The sequence below is a fragment of the Vanellus vanellus genome (assembly GCF_965231255.1).
Source record: "Vanellus vanellus genome assembly, chromosome: 3".
NCBI lineage: Eukaryota > Metazoa > Chordata > Aves > Charadriiformes > Charadriidae > Vanellus > Vanellus vanellus.
Genome location: NC_138907.1, coordinates 67,034,434 through 67,055,890, shown reverse-complemented (window position 1 = coordinate 67,055,890; position 21,457 = coordinate 67,034,434). Strand labels below are relative to the sequence as shown.

Genomic DNA, 21,457 nt, shown 5'->3' with positions numbered 1-21,457 from the left:
TAGTTCAAATTTCAAAATCCTTGAACATATAAGTCGGCTGCTCAGTTGGACAGTTGCTTGAAATGCCGCATTTATGGAATAAAGGAGACTCTTACTGTAGACTCAAGAGCTAGATTTCGATGCCTTCTGTTGCCTTTTTATTTCCTTTGTGATCAAGTGAAATATTAGTGTAGAAATTCTCAAGACTGCACCTGTGGAGCCTCATTAGACAACAACAGGCACATGCAGGCAGCTCTGCAGTAACCTTCAATATGCTGTGAGCTGCAGTAGCACTACAGACCAGCAGATTTGTAAATGCTGTATCTTTATGATTATTTTTTAAGGAAAACAGGAGTGACAGCTTGACTGTGCAACTCAGCTGAAAGAGAAAACAGAGCAACAACATTTTGACAGGGATCAAAATCACTTCCAAAGGAAATTTTCATTTCACCGTAGCTGTTTTTCAGAAAATATGGATTTTGACAGAAACTATGCAAGTGTCACTCTTTCCCAAGTGCATTGACAGTTAAAATAAATCTACCACAGACTCCCCAAGCCCTAGGAAGTTGAAACCATCATCACATCAGAGCTGAAAGACTAAGTCTAATGTCAATGTACATTACTATACATATTATAACTTAAGAAATAATGGAAAAATGAGATACTTTGAGCAATTTTAAGCTGAAGTATACTTTGCAAAGTCTTGATGCTATTGAGTGCTCCCACATCTCTTAGGGAAGTGGAGTCCCTTTCCCGGAGCCATCGGGCAGGCGGCAGGCTGGCAGTGCAGGTGGTAACAGCTGTGCCAAAACACGGGGACCGTGGGGGGCTTTCCCCACGGGGCACAGCGGGTGGGTAAAAATGCTAACAGCGCGCCTCGCCCTTGCCAAACAGTAGGGCTGAATTTAGTGAGAACCAGTGGGAGGCGATACCATGGGGTGACACGGTGCCTGCCCAAACACAAGACGCAGAAGGGGTCCCAAACACGAACGTCACCCTAATGCCGCTGCACCCTCCGAGCACCGCCTGGCCTGGCCGCAGTTGTCCCGAAGTCACCCCAAACGAGGAGAAACGTCCCCTGGAAGGGCGCTGAAGCCGCCTGCTGAGCTCCCGCCCCGGGTGTGCGGGCACCCGGCTGACCCGATGCCCCCACCGGCGGGGGGGGGGGGGGGGTGTTCCGTGGGCGCCCCGCGGGTGGACGAGGGGAAATGGGGGGGGAACCATCCCCGGGAAGGGACGAAGGGAGAGCAGCATCTTCAGCCTGCGGAGGAGATCAGCAGCTCGGCGGGCAGCGCTCAGCTTGCAAACGGGCACCGGGGGGTTGGCTGCGTGCTTCTGACGGCACCGGCAGCCCCCGCCCCCGCCGCGCACACCTGTGCCGCCGCCGGGCGGCTTCGGGGAAGGCCGCGCCACCGCCACCGCCTCCGCCCGCTTCCCGCGGGGGGAGGGTCGGGGCAGCGGAAACTTTCTCCGCGCCGCCTCGTCACCAGGGCCCGGCGCCCTCCCCCGGCCGCTATTTTGGAGCGCCGTGATGTGGCGGCGAGTCTGCCGCCGTACCCCCGCCAGCCCCGCCGCCCTGCCCGCGGGGTAGAGGCGGCCGCGGCCCGCCCTCACCTGCAGGGAGGGGGCGGGAGAGCGGGGGTGCGGACGAGCGGGGCGGGCAGGGAGGAAGGGGAGCAGGTCGTTCCCCGCTCCGCGCTGCGGCCGGCGGGGGTGCCGGCGGGTGGAGCGGGGGCCGCCGGCGGGCCGGGCTGCCGGGCGGGGCGGGGCCGGGCCGGGCCGGGCCCGGCTATTAATAACCGTGGCTGCGGCGGGTGGAGGGTAGAGTCGCGGGGACCATGCAGGGCAACGGGCGGCAAGTGGCGGCGGGGAAGGGCCATGAGGACCAGGTCGGCGGGATAGGGGCGGCCGACGGCGGGCTGCAGGCTGCGGCCGTGCCCATGCTGCCGGCCATGGAGGTGGCTGAGGAGCCGGAGAAAGCTCCGGGCGGCCAGAGCAAGGACCCCAACACCTACAAAGTGCTCTCCCTGGTAAGGGCCCGGGGCGCTGCGCCGCGCTGCGGGGCGGGGCGGCCTTCCCCGGGGCTCACCTCAGCTCAGCTCTCCGGCGGGTGGCTGAGGGCAGGTGTTCCGCCCCGCGGGGCTGGGGACGGACGAGCCTCTCCCCGGCCTCTTCGGGACGGGAGAGGAGCCCGCGGTGGGGCCTTCGGAGCCTGACGGGGGTGGTGGTGGGGGCTCCGTCCCGCCGGTCGGAAGAGGGGAAAGCGCCCTGAGCACCGGCGGCCCCTCAGGGTCCGCCCGCCTTCCCGCCTCGGCAGGGGAAGAGCAGCGCCGGCGTTGAGGCTTATGGGCAGCAACCTGCCTGGAAAGGGGGTGGGGGGAAAGGTAGGGGGTTGGTGGTTCATAATTCTTTCAGCTGATTTATTTTACTCTCGGGGTTGAACCGTCTCGATTCTTCCGTAGCGTTAGTGGTCGTCCCATCTGCCCATCGTCTGGTTTTTAGCTGGTTGGTGTAGGGGACACACCAGGGAGGACAAAAACAGGTTTAAACAGGGAAATACGGCTGGAAAAGCTAAAAAGCGTTCAAGAGCTGAAAGGATGGAGGGAGTATTAAAAAAAAAAAAAAAAAAAATTTGCTCTTCACTGAATTTGAAGTACCCGGGATTGGAAGCTTGTCTCCAAATGCTGCTTGGAGCCACTTTCTGCCCTGGTTCGGGGGCCCCGGTGACCAAAGCCATTGTTAGCAGGTAGGTCACTTTCCAGTTTTAGCCACACTGCTGCATTATAATTATCCTCCCTGTAGAGATGTGAAAATAATGCCTTCCAGACTGCCTGGAGTGATCGTTATGGGGCTGAAATCATTATCAAGGTGAAAGAACTGTGATGTTCTTGGAAGGAAGCTTCAGCGGAACTGCAGCAGACTTTATTACATATCTTTATATATATCTATAAGCAGTCTTCTTTCATTGCATTAAAGCATAAGGTTCAAGATGCTTTTCCAAATTTACCTATAGCTTTGTAGTCTAGCATATCGTAGTGACTACATGTTGGTCATACTTTCTGACATAAAGCGTGGTTAGTTGCACTTCCAAGTTTGTCAGAACAGGGTAAGAAAAACATAAAAATTCATGTAAGGGTCTATGGTAGTTCCCATGTAGAAGTTTTTTTGGCAACTGTTCTGACAAAATGTCCCCTTAACAGTAGTGGTTTGTAGCTTGTTTTATTACTTTGTTGTCTTCTGGGGAAGTTAGGTTGTGCTGTAAAAAGCCATTGTAATTGGATAGTGAAAACAGCTCAGCTTTTTTCAGCCTTAGAAATAGGTAGCAATAGTGGAAAACAATCATATACTGTTTAAAACCTTATGTTGTTTCTCTGAGCTTTTTACACTCTGTACAACAAAATGATTAAAGATTCATAGTCACTCAGACTAGAGTTGAGCACAATTGAAAGTGTTTGCAGGTACTTACTCTTCTGAATCAAGTTCTTATTTTCCAAACCATAGCTGTTCCCTGGGGATTGGCAAAAGGTTGCTGACTAAAGTGTCAGAGTGAAATATACATCATCTTTAATGAAATAATTTAAAACTTCTATTCCACTATTCCCATCTATCTGCCTGCCACCCGTCAATGTTTGTGCAATTTGAAAACACAACCTCAATGTTCCCAGCTTCCATCCATGAGCCAACCTTACCCAATTACAGAGGAACTGCAGAGTTCCCATGTACAAAAGGTTGTACCATAAGAATTCTACCCATGGGTTTTGTTGGTTGCTCCAGAAGCCTCTGTGTTTTATGGCAGTACTTAGTCGTTAACTGAATGTACGTTGACTTAGGGAGGATGTAGGTAGATAAGGAAGTGGTATAGAGTCACCTCAACTTCTAGCAGTGCGTGTTGTGGCAGGCATAATTATAAGTTCATCTGTAGGTTTTCATACCATGTAGGTTTTCATACCATGCTTCTGTTGCTGCTGCACAGGGAGGATTCCTCAAATGGTGGGACAGGCCCCCAGGGATTGACTAACCCATGGGGCTTCCCCAAGGCAATGGAATGAAAACATCCAATTTTGAATAACCTTGAGAGATGGTCCATTTATGTAACTTCTGTGCACACCTTTTCATTTTCTGTCTTGCCAATTTTCTGAGCTTGCACATTTGTTCCTCAAAGCCCAAAGAGTGTCTGCCTGTTTGTAATCTCTCCAGGTTCACCTGCTGCCTTTGTGTGACTGAGCAGCATCCTGCTGCCCAACAGCAGTGTAACTCTTGCTTAGGTTTGAGGCTTTCTATTCCTGCTTGCCAGTGACTCTCGGGCATAGCATTTTGGTCTGATTCACTCATTCCATTAAAATAAAAATTTCCATGCGTTTATAACAGCTGAAACATTGAGGAAAAAAGTAACAAAACAGACAGTATTTCTTTTCAACAGTTTCAGACTTTCTTTGTCAGAACTGGAAAACTTGTTTAAATGGACACTTTTCTTAGATAATTTCTGAAAGAGCTTTTGCAACTTGAGAATTCCTGATTAGAAAAAAAATGATCAAGAAGTTCCAGGTAAGGTCCAGATTGAGACATTGAAAGTGTGTTGGTCTCCTCTAAGGAGGAACTCGAGAATTTCAGAGTCCATAAAGATAATAAATTGTGAAGTTTTAAAAACTGCTGTGGGAATACTCCTAAAATATTTTGTAAGTCTGGAATTATTGTTTCCTTGTACTCTTTTCATTAAGGCGGTCCAGTCTTTAAGACTAGTGTTTTATGTGTGTGCCAAACACTACACAGTCTTCTGAAGTTTTCTTTTATTCAATTGCCTTCTGCAATTCACTGAGAAGGTAGTTCAGCAGAGTGCCACCAATGTGGTCTGGGGCTGTAAGGAGAGGCTGAAGGACCTGGGCTTGTTCAGCCTGCAGAAGAGATGACTTGGGTGAGGACCACCTAATAGCAGCCTTCCCATACCTCCAAGGATGTCATCAAGAAGACGGAACCAGGCTCTGTACTGATGTGTGCAGTGGGAGAATGAGACAATGGCAATAAATTGAAGCAAGAAAGGTTCTTACTGGATATGGGTGGGGGCAAATCACTATAAGTTTAATAAAGTGTTGGAACAGGTTGCATAGAGAAGTTGTGTTGTCTCCACCCCAGAAGTTTTCAAGATCCAGTTTTCAAGATTCAATGGCATAAAGCCTCGAGCAGCCAGGTCTGAATTCAGTTTTGACCCAACTTTGGGTAGGAGACTGGACTAAAAACATCTTGAGGTCCCTTCTAGCCTTATGACTCTACATCTGTTTCCAGTTGTCCATTGGTCTCTACATTAAGTTTAGTGTGTAAGATCTGAATCATAAACCCCAATAAATCATAAATGAGAAGGTCTTGGCCCAAGGGAGGGTATCTCTTGTCTAATAATATCTGCTATTGCTGCAGCCAGGAGAGAGTTTAACTATAGAAGAAAGAGCTGTTGGCTATCATGATATTTTTTTATAGAATCATAGAATTGTTTAGGTTGGAAAAGACCTTTAAGATCATCTAGTCCAACCATTAACCTAGCACTGCCAAGTCCACCACTAAACCATGTCCCTAAGCACCACATCTACATGTCTTTTAAATACCTCCAGGGATGGCAACTACACCACTTCTCTGGGCAGCCTGTTCCGATGCTTGACAACCTATTCAGTAAAGAAATTTTTACTAATATCCAATATAAACCTCCCCTGGTGCAACTTGAGGCTGTTTCCTCTTGTCCTATTGATTGTTACTTGGGAGAAGGGACTGCCCCCCACTTTGCTGCAACCTCCTTTTGGGTAGTTGTAGCAAGCAATGAGGTCTCCCGTCAGCTTCCTTTTCTCCAGGCTGTTCCTCATAAGGCTTGTGTTCTAAACCCTTCACCAGGTTTGTTACCCTTCTCTGGACACACTGCAGCACCTCAATGTCTTTCCTCTAGTGAAGGGCCCAAAACAGTATTCAAGGTGTGGCCTTTTGCATACCTGTTTGGTTGTTTTAATGGTGATGATTTTCCTCCTAAATATGAAGATACCCAAACCTTTGTATAGGTTAGTACTTTTTTTGAATAATGCATTTCTGTATGCTTTCTCACGAAAAGAGACAAAGTACCTATTGAATTATTTATTTACTATGATTGTGAACTTAATCTTACTTTCTCTTCTACATCTGCTGTTGGAGAAAGAAAGATGGGGAGCAGTTAGTGAGAGAGCGGTTGGGAAATGAGTTGGACTTGTGGAGAAGTAGTGTGTTGGCCCAGACCCTTCAAAAACTTGTTCTGCTCTGGGGTTCGAGCTCTTGAGAAGCACGTGATCACTGGATGAACTCCCCTGTCTTCTGCTGTGTTGCTGCAATGTGGTCTTGATTCCTGGGGGAAGGACTTTGTAGAAAGCTGGTTCCAAACTCATGGATTTTCCCCATTGTGCTCATCATACAGGCTTGGGAATTAACGTAACTCATGTGAGGAGAGGAAAGACAATGACGGGAAAGTGTTTGTGCCCAAACCTGGTGATTTGGAACATGGTTATTGTCTTCAGCCAACTTTGGTGTGGGTATTTGTGCGGGTGTCAGTCAGTTCTTAAGTACTGGATTCAAAGACATTGTACTTTGTGCCTGAGTTTGGGAGACCTAGGTGCCATGTTCAGTCTTTCCTCTAATCTTTTTTGGCCCTCAGCGAATCATTCAATTTCAGCCTTTTTTGTACTGTTTTGCTTTATGTACCTTGCCTTTTTTTGCCTTTTTCAGGGAGGAAAAGTAGCCCTTGCTGAAATTACTTGCTCCTCTGAGAGTGTTCGATTGAGCTTAGATGGGACTTTTGTGTTCCAAGAAACTCCACACAGCTTAACAGTAATGATAAAGTGTCTGGCTGTTAGATGACATAATTTTTCTAGCATCAAACATCCTTTGGTGAAATATGAAGTAAAAAATGATAGTGACAGGATGACCATAGTTTAAATAGACTTTGAAGTGCTTTTGGTTCAGAAATATTAAAGCAGTTCTTCACCAGTCTCCAGTATTTTAATATTTTGTAGGGAACTATTCCAATATTTGGAAACAAGGGTGTTTTACAGTGTCTTGCCTGTCTTCCATCAACGTTACAGCTTTCCAGCTCCAATGATGGCTTGTTTTGAGTTCTGAAGACACAGTAAAGCTGATATTTGACAAAAGATTTTTTTTTTTAATTGCATTTGCTGTTGATACTGCTTAAATGCATCTAATGACAATACAGTTGTAACTATAAAGAAATATAAGGTTATTCAATTTAATCCATTGAAATAAAAAATGGGTTTTGATAAATTTTAAGATCATTATAACTTTTAACATTTCTCTTCAGTTAACTCATTTTTCGAGGAAGACTTTGCAAATAAGTCTCATTATACACATGGAGCTGTAAACTCACAATTTCCTTACTCTTCTTCAATTGGATACCTTCATGCTGGGTATTGGAGACAAAAATCATAATTTTGCTCTCATACAGTAAAAAGCTGAGAAGTATTTAGCCATTTTAACTTTGAAGGGTTTCCAGATCTAATTTGTATTCTTGCTTTACTTGCACTTTACTTCACAGAGCTAATCAGTGTATCCTAGATGACAGAAGCTGATACGAAATAAAAAATATTATCCAAAGAATCACTTGCAGGAACCGAGGCTTTGTCTGTACTTAAAAAAAAAAAAATCAAACAAAAAAAAACCCCCAAAATCAAAACCCCTCAAAACCCCAAACCCAAGCAAAAAATTCCACTTATATGAAAATCTTCACCAAGGGAGAGTAGGGATTGCCTTTGTTTATAATTGTACTTGGGACTCATTTTAAATTTTATTGCCAAACTAGGACTTTGAGTGCAGCTGTGCCACAGTCAAAGGTGTGACTGCAGCTTTTCTAAGCATACTTCAGCTCACTTGAAGCTGGGTAGTTTACGTATTGCTTTCAGCATAGGCAAAATGGTGTGGTTTAGGACAGGCTGTGCAAGATAATCTCTTCTGTTGCTGAGCTGGAGGATTTAAGCCATCTGGGAGGTTTCGGTCACCCCTCCATGCAGCATGTGAATGTTTCTGGCTTCCTGGACTCCAGCTGGAGTGCAAAGCTTGGAACAGGCTGAAGTACACCCAGCTGTGTCACTTGGGTGCTTCTGTCAACACTGCTGGCTGGTTGCCTGCCTGAAAAAGTCCTTGTTGTGCCTAGGAGTTTGAGTATAGGCTATCTGCTGATGCATGAGGCTGTAGTGTGCTAGGATCAGCCATTTGGTCCATCCAGGCAAAACATATGAGTGATTATTGGGACTGTGACTAGTGTCATGTGTGCTCAGACTTCTTGCTCCAGCATTCAGAGCTCTGACTCAATCCATGTGTTAGGATTTTCATTACTTTTCTTTAATTTTGCAGCAAGAGTCTTTGCCTACCTGTCAGGCACCAGATGAGGGCAGGTCATGCTGAAAGAGAAAGTAAAACTGTATCCAGGTGTGACAACAAGGCAGACAGAGGCAGTGGCATCATTGAAAAGGGGTCAGTCTCACCGTACCTGAGCAAGCAGGTTTGGGGATGCTAACCAGGTTCAGCCAATAGTCTAGATTGCCAGATTAGCATATAGTGATGAGGCAGGTCCAAGGTCAAGGAAGGAAGTAAAGCCTGTAAGTTAAGGGCAGGGTCAATAGAGTGCCTGGCCAGGACGAACATGACTGCAGTATGGCTGTAACACAGCTCAGGCAGGGGAACAGGGGCAAGGTCTGGCTAACACAAGGTGAGGTGTGACTCTGCTGAGGTTTCTTCTAGCTTTTTGTTGGAGAGCTATCTTCAAGGTTGGTTGCGGTTTCCCAAACAGTGCTCTAAACAGCTGAAACAGGATCGGAGAACTGGCCCCAAACACAGGCAGCCAAATTCCTGCGAGAGGGGAGCGTGCTCTTGGTCTGAACACCACCCCCATGTGGTTCTGCAAGGCTCTTAGATACTAAAATAATAAGGAACACATTAATAGTTTAAATGGATATACTTCCTGTAGAGATAATTATCAACTTGAATTCAGAACAACTTAGTTACTGTGCTAAAACTCTTAGATTTCAGGCAAGGCCAAAGATATAAAAGTTATGCAAGGTTTCCTTCCAACTCCTGCTCTTCAAAATTTTTCCTTGGCATTCTTTCACTAATATCAGTAGAATTACACAAGGAGTGCATTGTTCTGATTTGACTGACCATGGAAGCTATATTTCTGTTGGTTTCAGCTGAAAGGAGAAGCAGAGCAAATTAAAGGCTTTGAAAACATGAAAGGTATGAAAAGTTTCTCACCTTGGGGCTGGTATTAGAAATTAGTGTATGGGCAAACATCAGTGTGACCATATGCTATGAGCAGTGGATAAATACTTGTTTTAAGGAATGTTCTGTCTGACAGAACTTGGAAATGTTCTGCATCACAGTAGTGTCCCATTTTAATGAAACTATAAAACAGGTTCTCTGATAATCTTATATATTAATGACCAATATTGGAATGGTATTTTGAAAATAGGACAGGAAATATATCAAAACAATGTAAAAATATACTTTTTGCACTGAAAAGAAAAAAAAAACAGTTGTTTAACTGTTCTACACTGAATAAGTTAGCTAAGGAGAAAAGGGTAGTAATGAGAAAGGATGAAATATTTGCATTTCTGAAGAAACAGGTGAGTGTGAACCTTTTCCCAGTTCTGCTGTGTAATGGCATATAGGCAAACCAACCTATATAAATGCCTTCTAATATGTGGTAGTATTTGAGTACGAGTTTGTGTTAAAGGGTTTTTGTGTGTTTGTTGTTCATAGAGTAACAAAAAGTATGATGTTGTTATAGCTACTTGCACAAAAGTCAATAGTCAAACCCAGCCGTTTATCTTTCATTGTGATGTTTGTCTCTGGCATGATCAAGTGGGCCAGTTCTTGAGTCCTCATCGAAATTTGATTTCCTGCCTTTTGTTTTTTGAGGGGCTACATTCAAAGGGTGCAGAGGTAAATAATGGCCTCTCTGTCAGCCCTTGCCTTTGTTTTTGGAAAACGGCCAAAGGATTCAGGGCTAAAGATGTGCCTGTGACCAATATCAGTGTGCTTAATAAAGACCCATAGTAAGCAGTTTTGAAACTTTATTTGTCCCATTTTCTTCCCATACCGCTTTGTGATTCTGCAATTTTTGACACTCCTTACATTCTTAGTGTTTTACAGGATTCCTTCACTTGCTCTTTAAGCTCTCTGTGTCTTCCTGCTCAGCCTAATGTTGCTGAGTGGCAGTAGCAACAGCATCTGTCTTGGAAAAATGGAGTTGAATATAGGTTTACTTGGTATATTCAGTGGTATTATCAGTAGCCGGTCGAAGCAGTCTCCTTTTTACCCTGTTGTTGTTACATCTCTCATGACAATACTGTAAATTGGAACAGCTTTAGCTTTCATTCTTGAAAAGGGACTTTTGGAATAGGAAGAGCATGAAGATGGCTTAAGGCCACGGTTTCTTCTCTAGCTTTGCCTTTCTTCATGGGTGAAGTGTAGCTTCTTTGGACAACAGTTTTGAGTTGGCATAATACTGACAGTTTCTTCTCTTTCTATGTAACCATGCATTCATATGTGGTTGCCACTGAAGCAGATGGCATGTGGTGGTCTTTGTTCTGTGTTCATAGTCTGCTGTGCTGAATAAAAGAATTGTGTTTGGAAGTACAGTATTTAATTTTTTCTCATAAATCAAGATCAGTTTTCAGTCCTGTTTATCCTTAGGTTTTTATGAAAACCTACCGGCTCATTAAATAGCAGAGTCAGCTGCTATCTGTTTTTTGGAGAATTTAACCAGAAGTTATTTCCTCTTCTTTTTGGCTAGTGTATAGTCTCACTTTAGTTTCTCTCTAAATTCTCCCATGGTGTAAAATGCATTGAAAAACAAAACAGCCAGAGGAAAAATGTGTGTGCTTTGAAAACAGCTCATGTGTTAATGCCTTCCAGGAGAATATGTAACTATACAGTTGGACAAGCAACAAATAAGAAAAATATTTTAGATCCTAGCTGACAGATGTTAACTCCACTTTATCTTTTTCTTGTTAAAAAACAGATCCTTGAATAGTTTTGGAAGGTATTTAGAGACCTATAGTAGGATAATGTCTTCTGCTGAATGAGCAGTTACCACTCTTTGGTAAGCTCTGTGAAGGCTTTTTGTAATATCTTACAGTGGCTTGAGCTACCTTTAAAACATTCTTGTCCTTTGAATGACCTTAGGTTGCAACAGTATGTAATAACAGTCTTGAGAACATTCAACAGGAACAGCGAGACTAGACCTTCTGTGTGCTGCTTTGAGAAGAAAAAAAACCCCCACAATAATCCTTATACATTTTTAGAGTAAATCTTTTTAGCTCTGCAAAGGTTTTGGATGTAAGCTCCAGCTTTTCCATCCACTGACTCCAGGATAATTCAGTCACCTTCAGTGTTTCAGGACAACCAGGACCTGAGAGCCTCAGCAGCTCTCCTCTTCCTCCTCCTGGGCTTTAAGTATGGAATGTGGATCAAAAGAAACAAGTCTTTGAAGAGCATAAAAATATTTACAAATGTGGAAAGAAGAGATGAGTGGTGCAAGAAGGAAGTGGTGTGCTTGTTTCAGTGCTGATAACTTTTTTTTTTTTGGCGATTTATTTAGCTATGTAGCTGTGCTGGTGTGAGTGAAGTATCTACGTTCTTTCAGCTTAGTAAACTGATTAAGTATCCCCTGCTTTTGAATAAAACTGAACTGTTGGAGGGGTTATCTCTGTTTAAAAATAACTTTTATGAACATGAGTAAGTGTTCCACTGCTCCTGGCAAGTCGAGATAAGTTTTTTTCTCTGTACAGTATGCTTTCTGCATTTTTAACAATGCCTTTTTAAAGACAGGAGGTGACTCTCTTCTTACTTGAAATTCATTATTTATTACTGTGCTCTTTACGCTTTTGCAGATAAAATTCTTTCTTAAAGGTATTTCAGTTTTAAGGTCCAGGTCATTAGTCATCTATTCTAGGCACACAAAACAGTGAAAATATAGTATGCCCTTCACAGGCCCCAGTGGTTTTGCAAATTCCATGGGGTTTTTAGAACATTGGCATTACAGACCCCGTCTAGACGTTCTCCCTTCATGGATAGAAATGACACGACTGTGAGAGTCAATCATGGAGATTAGAATGGAAAACCACTACTTTGCATTGCTGCTTTGTTAATTGCGTAGTTGTTAATGGATGTGCCCTAAACCTCGGAGCGACTAGTTTTGTTGACCACGGAACACCAGGGATGAAGAAAGGAAAATGGAAAGCAGCTGAGTATGTGGTAGGCAAAGAGTGAGGAAGATCAACACAGAAAGAAACTTAATTCAGAATGATTATTCCTTAAAAGAAATATTAATTCATTCTTTACTAAAGAAAATGCAGAACAGAAGACTAGAGGGGTAGCAGGGGAGATGAAGAGAGCTGGGGAAGAGTGAAGAGAAGGGGACAGTAGCATTGGCTGTGTAAAGAAAGAGTAAAATATGATAGGAAAGGTGACAGTAGCTAAGGCTGGCGAGAGATTTCTGTGTATGTCACGAAGAACTGTACGATTGACCAGTCTCTTTGGGATCCGATGTCTGTAGCCTGTGTGCTTGCTGGCTCTGTGGCGCTTCCACCAGCTCCCCAAAATCACTGCAGAGAAATTCTCTTCAGCTGCAGTTCTAGAGATGAGTGACAGAAATTATTCTGCTCTCTAACCATATTATCATATTTCCCTCTGCCCTGCTCAAAATAAGAGGCTTTTGAAATGTTTTTGGGATCGCAGTTTTCCAGACACCCAACCACCTATTCCCAACCACTATGATGTTTACAAAGCAAAGCTTTTATTGCTTCCTCCCACGTAAAGGAAGCAGTGATGGGACAGAGATTCATCCCTAGATGACAATGTTTTTTGATTCCAAAACAAACTTTCTAAAAAATATTTTTAAAACAAAAAAGGACACTTTCTTCTCTGCAGTTGTTACTGTGTTGGCTTAAAAACTTTTTTCAGATATTAAATTAAAAACAAATCTGACATTTTGTTCTAGCAATCTCTCAAGTTACAGACCATAAAAAGTTCATGTTCTACTTTTGTGTATAACAAGGCTGTGTTCTTTAGTTTTATTTGCCTTCCTACTAAATGTTGGATTCCAGTAGTCTTTCTTAATTGCACTTTTTCACCTTTTTCTCAATTCTTGCTTTCTCTTTTGAGGGGAAGAATAGGGGGGAGGAAGAGAACAGGTAAGATTTTCTCCTTTTGTTTAAAAAGACAAACTAAACCTTGAAGGCAGGCATTAGGTTGACAGTGTAGTAGTAGACAGAAATTTGAATCTGGTGCTTGCAGCAGGATGCTGCAGGGTTCTAATGAGTTTCTTGATAATAAACCCTAAACTACATGTGCAGCTACTTGTCTTTATATAGATTAAAAAATATATATAATCTCTACACAGCAGACTGCAGCATCCCAAACCTGAGCTACCTGTATGTAAAGTACTTCAGGTCATATTAGTAACCTACCTGGTGCAGTAAGGTCCCATATAAGCAAGAAGCAAAGTAAATTAGTCCACATTTGGGCTGCGTCAGTGAGATGACTTTCTGTACTTGGGCAGCCTTTAAAGCTAGCTTGAATTATTCCTCGTCATCTGTAGATCTGATAATCTTAAAGCTTTTTCACTGGCAATAGGTCAACTACTAGTATAACACCGCTTGCTGTGCCTAGTCAGGACTACTGCTGCTGTTGGCCAGTATTAGTTGCTCCACATTGTTCCAGCTGAAGATTCGCACCATTTGCATGAATAATATCCACATGACTGAAGTCATTCAGGCTCAAGATAAAGCTTTAATTCAAAGCTTTAAACACTAAGCTGCAATTACATGGTATAGTCCACTAGATTAGACTTGGCTGTTCCAGAACATTGTCAAACACTTTACCTCTAAGCTTACCATTTTTTGTGAAACTTCTTTATTAAGCATTGAAGAAAGAAGAAAAGGGGGTGGTGGGGGGGAAGCTTTAGTATTTTGCAGTATAATATTTTTAAGACTAAAATTTAAGCTACTGGGACTAATGTTAAGAAAGCAAAGGCTTGACATTTCCAGAGTATTGTTTGCAAGAAACACAAGTCGCACTACTGTGTCAAGTAGCATTACCATTTTGTAGTATTTTCTACCCAAAAGAATATTCATATGCCTCAGTGAACATAATCCTTTCATGTTTTTGCTTGTTGGAATTAATTATGTTCATGGAAGTGTAAAACTGAAAATCTGGAATACAATGCAAAAATGTGATTTTGTATCATTTAGTGCCAAAATATCAGGAATTATTTGCAAGAACTTTAGTGAGGATTCACCAGTTTTAGTTGGGAAGTAGTATAATGCTACCACTTTGGAGCAGGTTTTACTTAGATTTTATTTTTACATTAATTTGGTGTCACAACTAAATTTCTGGTTTTTAAGCATGCATTACCTACACTGAAGCTCCATAAGAGAATATTAATAGTCCATTTAGTGGCACTGCAATATGTTTTCATTACAAGAATGTCTTAGGTGGCATAAGTCCCATAGATCATGTAGCTATTTGAAGATACAGGAATAAAGCTCTTACAGATAGAGTAGGTGTGGATTTTGTTTGTTTTAAATTGTGTTTGTGGTTACATGTCAGAGGACATTCTACTCTTTGATCTTGGTAGCAGGGCCTGGTGGGAGTAGAGAAGCAATATATCGTCACCCTGAAATAAAATGTGCTCAAGTTGGCTTTTTAAAAACAAATGAATCAATTTGTAATTTCCAAATGATAATATATAAGCTAAAAGGACAATAACAGGTCTTGCTCTCTCCACTCATTTTGCTGGGCTTTGACATCTTGCATCTGACATGCTACCTACCTAGCTGTGTGCGTGCTCTTATCTAGGTGATATTTCATATGGAAGATTTCAAAGGTCCAAAACAATTTACATGGAATATAATACTGTTGATACTGAGTTAACAGAAAATGTCATTGCTACTTCACATGTTGGTATGCTGCTTAAAAAAAAAAAAAGGCAAGTACAGGGCTCTGCAGTTGTGTTCCTTCTTGATGGTTGGGTTAATGGAGATTTGCACCTTTCTATCCGTTGAGTGTATCTGGTGCATTGATAAGATTCTTTTCTTCGTTCCTTTATTATTTTCCTTCTTTCCCTGTCAATTCAAATATAGATTTGAAGTCAAAAAGTACTTATTTCTCTGCTAAACATTGCATTGAATAATCTAAGATTCCAAACTCGCCTGGTTCAGAATTCTAGGCCAAAGTTTAATCAGGTCCAGTCTATAATTCCATTTTTTTCATGAATGCTATATATGTGATATTTTTTATATTGATCAATATGGTTTATAATAATTTGCACTTCAAAATCCAGAACAATATCTGAATTTCAATGCTACACATTCCAGAAATTGCTTTCTTACTGTCTTTATTAACTACTTAGTGAACAAAATTGTATAGTGAACTGTATTTAGTTAAAAACAACACAAATAGTTTTTATTTACTCAAGTGCCCACAGTCTTTAAAAAAAATAAGCTTGAGAAATAATTATGTGTGTGAATATGGGGTGAATTTTTTTGCCACGTCACAACATGATTCAGGCATCAGACTCAAAAGACTGACTGGGGAGTTTTTGCTGATGGTGGAGGAGGAAAACAAGGAGAGACTTTGTGTAGTCATGTATGTAAAGTTATTGAAGTATTGCTTGAAAGCAATTTTTCTGTAGCAAACAATGATCATAGAGGTGCCGTGCATTCTCTCTTACCTATACCTCCCCAAATACTTCTGAATAAGGAAGTTTGTGTGATTGTAGTGCCTTCTCTTTCAGAACTTTTGGCAAACTACCTTATTACATTCTGCACTTGAATAGAATAGCCATGATAAGTGCATTGTTGGCATTCCTGGCCTCTTTAATTACTGTATATGCATTGAGAATATATACACTTTTCCTAAAGAGTTTATGGACCAAATCCAATTACTTAATGTGGTTAAAAGGAGTCTTTCCCTGTATTTGAGTAGGCATTAGATCTTGCTGTAAAATGCTGGGCAAGGACAACATGATGCTTGTTTGATAACTTTAAAGCATTTGGAATCCAAAATAAACATGGCCATAACTTCTGGTGAGTGTAAGACACTGTGGTCAGTCTAATGTGACATCCCACAGTTGCTTACCATGGTATGGACCAACATCTAGTATGAACTGGATATTAGGAAGTGGGAAAAGGTTTTCCTGCCTAAGAAAATTATAGGTATCCCTTAAGGGCCATGCCTTCTGTTTGTAGTCTGTTGTCAATGGCAAAACTTCACTTCACCTTCTTAGAACAACCTAGGAGGAAGGAAGAAGTGGAGCAAAGAAAGTTTTCTATAAAATTGTGTAACCACAAACATCTTAATTTTTTGTTTGTGAGAAAGAAATGCATCATCATGTCTACATTAAATAACTTGATAAGAAATGAAATACACAGGCCTAGTCTTGAGAATATTCATGTTCATGCAGCAGTAATTAATTGCAAACATAACTACTTGTGTGAGTGAAAACTGCTGGTGAAAGCAGTGAAATTAGCCTCCTAATCTGCATGTCTTTCAATTTCGGTACAATTGTATAGCATTATAGAGAAAATGAGAGCTTTCAGAACCATTCAGTGGTAATTTAAGATTACTTTCTTTTTCCTTCCTACCCACAGGTACTCTGTGTCTGCATGTTAACGACAATCCTAGGATGTATATTTGGCCTGAAGCCTAGCTGTTCAAAAGATGGTAACTAATATGCCTTTTATTTAGTAATATTTCTAAGAAATTCCTTTTTTTTTTTTCTTTTTAATTACTTTTTATATTATCAGAATGCCACCCTTTCTTGCTGCAGGAAGAGGATTGGATGCATAGCTTGAAGCAGTTTCAGTTAGAAGGGAATGAAAATACTGGGAAATAAACCTCAGGTGTACTTAGTACTTGTGTGTACTCACTTGAGAGGTAAACTGATCCTGGCACTCAGTCTCTGGTCTGGCAGCTTCCATGTATCGCAACTGTCACTGTGGTGATGTCACATGGCTGGCTTTTCTCAGTTCACTATAAAAAAACCCAACAATTTCTATTTCATGTTGTCCTGGAACATTTGTTTTTCATCTTTTCCAGTCAATTATGGGGGGGGAAAAAGTTATTTTTTACTGGTTAGAATTGTAGTCTGAAAATGTTCCTTGTGAAATTCCTCTGGCTGTTTTCTGTCCTGAAAAATATGTGGTCTTTTTCAATGGTGAAGTTTCTTCAGGTAGAAGGTTACAGAAGATATTTTAGGTAATCAAGCTTCACTTTGGAAACAACTGTCTAGAATAGTTTCAGAGTTGAACTGTTTAACGAACAGTCCTACAATGATTTTTAACCAAGATTCAGGTTATTAATTTCCCCCTAGAATCTGTCTTTGTTTTTTTTCCCCTCATTTTATCACAGCTTTGCAATATTGGCTCATTATTATCTCATTTTCCTAATATCAAACACCTCAAGGTTCTTGAGAAGAGGAGTCAAATGATGAAGGATTTACCTCACTCCCTTCTGGTGATTGCACAGGATGAAACAGACTGATCAACTACTTAAGTGTTGTTAATGCTTCACATCACCAGTTTCTGTTTAGACTCCAGTCTAGTGGAAGAACGCTGTGTCCCCCCCCCCCCCCCCTTTTTTTTTTTTTTACACTAAAACTGAATAAAAATTAAGCCAGTGAGCAGTACGCTCAAGTCCATATCTCCAGTGTCTGGTTTGGAACAGCCCTTCCTGTGTCTTGAGATAATACCTTAACCATGGCAGAGCAGGATGCAGAACTAGGGCTTCTTCAGTTCCTCTGATTCGTGTGAAGACAGTCATTCAAACAGGGCGTGAGCGTGGGAGAGTTGCAAGCATAGCCAGTGCAGTCTAGGTTCTAATTAATGTTTAATTATTTACAGAAAATGGAACATTGTCAGATTTGAAAATGAAGATGAGTGTTCTCTGCAAAAGCATTTCACTGTTTGGGGTACCCTTATTGAATACCCACGTTCAGATTTCTTCCGATAAAGATCTTCTGTACTCTCAATGACTGCACTTATATCTTCTGGTGATACAGAAAGGCAGGGACAGTCACAACTAGAATTGTAGTCTTTTGTTTCACTTGTTTCTGCCAACAATGAAATGCCATGTTCCTGCTAAACCAGAACAGAATCCTTTGTTCAATATGAAAAAATATTTTTATTCAATAAGAGAAAAAAAACATTTACTTGGATCAACACTTTCATTTTCCTTTGGCTGTCACTGTTTTTGTAGCCACCCTATAAGTTGTGGAATGACCAGCTGTGTCATACCACACATTGACCTTACTAATTTCTTTTGCATGTTGACTGATTCGGGCTCAGCCACTGACATCTAACACTGTCCAATATTACAGTGAAAACCTGCAAAGGTCGTTGCTTTGAAAGGACCTTTGGAAGCTGCCGTTGTGATAGAGATTGTGTCAAGCTTGGAAACTGCTGCTTAGATTACCAGGAAACATGTATACAACCAGGTAAGGATGAAAAAAAACCTGTGGGGGCAAACTCTCCTGTTCTGTGACGTGGGACAGCTCTGTGAATGTGAGTACTGTTGTGGTCAGGTGGCCATAACCCCTAACTTCTTTCAGATGGGCTGCGAGTTCAAAGGGGGCTGCTGAACAGCAGGGTGGTTCTGATGCCAGTGGTCTCCCCCCTCTTTGTGGTCCCTCCGTTGCAACTGTGGGTGGAGTTGCAGTGGTGATGGTGGTACTGGGGACTCCTGTGGAAACATCAGGGCTCTGGTGCAGCTGTTGTTGTACACAAACAAAGCTTGTGTTTCACCCAGCTGGACTGCCCAGGGGCTGACATAGCCAGTAGGCTGGTTTTGCCATAGCTCCCGTGGGGGGAGAGGCTGTGAGGGACTGTGCTGCTGCCCTCCCCTTTAGAAAGAGGAGGAACAACTGCAATTGGAGGTCTCAGCCAGCCTTTTGTTCTCCGTCCGGGGGTGAGAGAACACTGACCTGCATTGTCCCTCGCGTCAGGGACAACTCCTACGTTCTCAAGCAAGCCAGGAATAGGAGTGCATTCTGCATATTGTATCTTTCTGTCATCTGTCATTGCCTGCGTGAAAAAGGGGAAGGACAGAGCAGCTCTGTGAAAGCTGCTGTCTCTCCTTACCCAGCTACTCAGGCCCTCTCCCTTGTTACTCCCCAGCCTGAGTGTGTAGCAAGGGTCATGTGCTGGCCTTTGGGACAGGGCAGGGTGACAAAACAGATTGCACTGGTGGAGAATGATTGCAAAGTGAGAAGCAGTTCTCATGATTTGCCAGAAAGCAAAGATCAGACAGGCAAAGGTGTAAAAAGCAACATGGAATAATTTTACATGGAAAGATGTTAGTGTAGGTAGTAACATAAAAGGCAGAACTAGACTGTTTTCTCTAATTTAGTTTTCCCTTAATGCTTCATATGCAGCATTCTTTTTAGTTAACTATTCTCACTCCTCCTTACATGTATTTGTAAAATTTATCAATGTAGTCTCACCCTGAAATTGAAAATTCCAATGTTGACTTTTAAAACCAAATGATTAAACTGAGCTCAGAACCCTGCTTCAACTGATTGTTATTGAAAGGTCGTCTAAATTGCATAAAGCTTTTTGCTTTTAGAATAGTTGCATGAAATTTACTCTCCACTTTGTTTCATTACACCACTTTCTCTCAGCTTAAACTATTCTTTAAAAAACAACTGGAGAGTCTGTCTTAGCACTAAGAATGGGAATTCATTGCTTGGTGTTGTCTTTTTAAATTAATTAGCCTTAACATCAGTGGAGAATCGAATTCTAATTTTCAAATAGTATCACGTAACTAGAAGCATAATAGCTGCTACTCTCTCTCACAGAAGTAAAGATCTACTGATGTTAGTGGAGTTGCTGAAGTTCAGTATTCCTGAAAGTGAGATTAACTTCCTGACAATGCTTTTAGAGATTTCTAATTGCTAGTCATGTATGAAGATTGCAGACTATCCTCTATTCAAACATTTAAATTTGGCTTCCGTGTCTCTGTTAAGACACTTCATTTAAGTATTCGCTCAGTTTTCATGTTTATCCTCATTGACTGCGAAGGATCTACTTGTGTTTACAACTGATAACAAAATGATCATCTTCAAATGATACAATGTATTGCAATATTCTATTCAGAAAAATCAATATGATTCAGGAAAAAAAGTCTATACTAAAAACAGCAATGAAGCTGAAGTCAATAGGTCTCCCCGTGAGCTTATGTATATAGTCTCAAATAGTGGCAGAGTGATTCCTATGCCTAAGATGCTGAGAGAAGCTGGAGTGCTTGATGGTGACTGGTAAAATCCATTGCGACTTCAGTGCAAGTCAGAATAAGTTACTGCTGCTCAGTGTTTTCTGGCCATTCCGAATTCAGACTCAAGTTTGGTTTTTTTTTCTGGGGAAGTTGTTTGGGATCTTCTTTATAGTATGCATTTACCAGATTAAACCCACATAAATGACCATATTAACGGAGGTCTGTAAAAAAGATTCTTTCTGATCTGTGATATTTATAAATATATGCTGCGTAATTGTATTCAGATGGCTATGCGCTTGGATTGTTTTAGCCATTGGTGTTTCTATTTTCCAAAGTGCTAAAGCTTTCAATATTATGCATGCATGAGATACCTCAGGACTATTTTTCAGTGTGTACCCATTTGAGACAGAACTTAACACTCAGTTTATTAATGTTGCACTTCGACTGGCATGTCCTGCTCATTGCAGGAGGGTTGGACTCAATGACCTTTAAAGGCCGCTTCCAACCCAAACTATTCTATGATTAATCATTGTCCTTCTCTCTTGTCTGTTTTTTAGCCCACATATGGACCTGCAATAAATTCAGGTGTGGAGAGAAGAGGCGACCAGAATATCATTGTTCCTGTTCAGATGATTGTGTAGAAAATAAAGATTGCTGTGTCAATTATCATGCTGTTTGTAAAGGTAAATATCTTTAACAAGTTCCTACAGTCTCTCATATATGTACCCATATATGTACAAAAGGAGCAAGGACATAATATAACTTTAAAAGCATCCAGTAAAATGAAAAAACTTGCATTTGTCAATAAGAATGTTCTGTCTTAAAAAATAAATTGCACTCATTTGTTTTAAGGAGAGGCAAGCTGGGTTGAAGAAGAGTGTGAGGACATTACTGAACCTCAGTGTCCAAAAGGGTGAGGATATTGTATATTTGCATAGCTTTGCTCTTTGCTTACATTTCATTTTTGGGTTATTTTCCCTACTGCATCTTCCTGGGACCTGCTTGCCTTTCTTATCCACAGTAAGAAAAGCTGCCAGACAGAGGACACTTCTTCAGTCAGTGTTTGGTAGTGCTTACTAACGGATCAGGTTCCTCTATCCCAGCAGCACTCGTGTGTCCTAGCATTTGCTTTACTTGCAAGACGTGCCTATTCCCAAACCCCACTGTCTCCCACAGATGTGTGTGCTCTGGG

At 41.7% G+C, this 21,457-nt stretch overlaps 1 protein-coding gene across 1 annotated transcript in view; it reads left to right on the top strand.

The window, feature by feature from the left end:
• Nucleotides 1-1,817: 1,817 nt before the first annotated feature.
• Nucleotides 1,818-21,457, top strand: part of ENPP1 (ectonucleotide pyrophosphatase/phosphodiesterase 1) — a gene marked incomplete at its 5' end in the record, with an annotated part of 63,879 nt that continues 44,239 nt past the window's right edge. Inside the window, 5 exons of the mRNA XM_082480853.1 lie at nucleotides 1,818-2,009; nucleotides 16,647-16,719; nucleotides 18,374-18,490; nucleotides 20,823-20,948; nucleotides 21,118-21,178. Coding sequence (XP_082336979.1) covers nucleotides 1,818-2,009; nucleotides 16,647-16,719; nucleotides 18,374-18,490; nucleotides 20,823-20,948; nucleotides 21,118-21,178 — 569 coding nt within the window. The remainder of the gene's footprint in view (nucleotides 2,010-16,646; nucleotides 16,720-18,373; nucleotides 18,491-20,822; nucleotides 20,949-21,117; nucleotides 21,179-21,457) is intronic.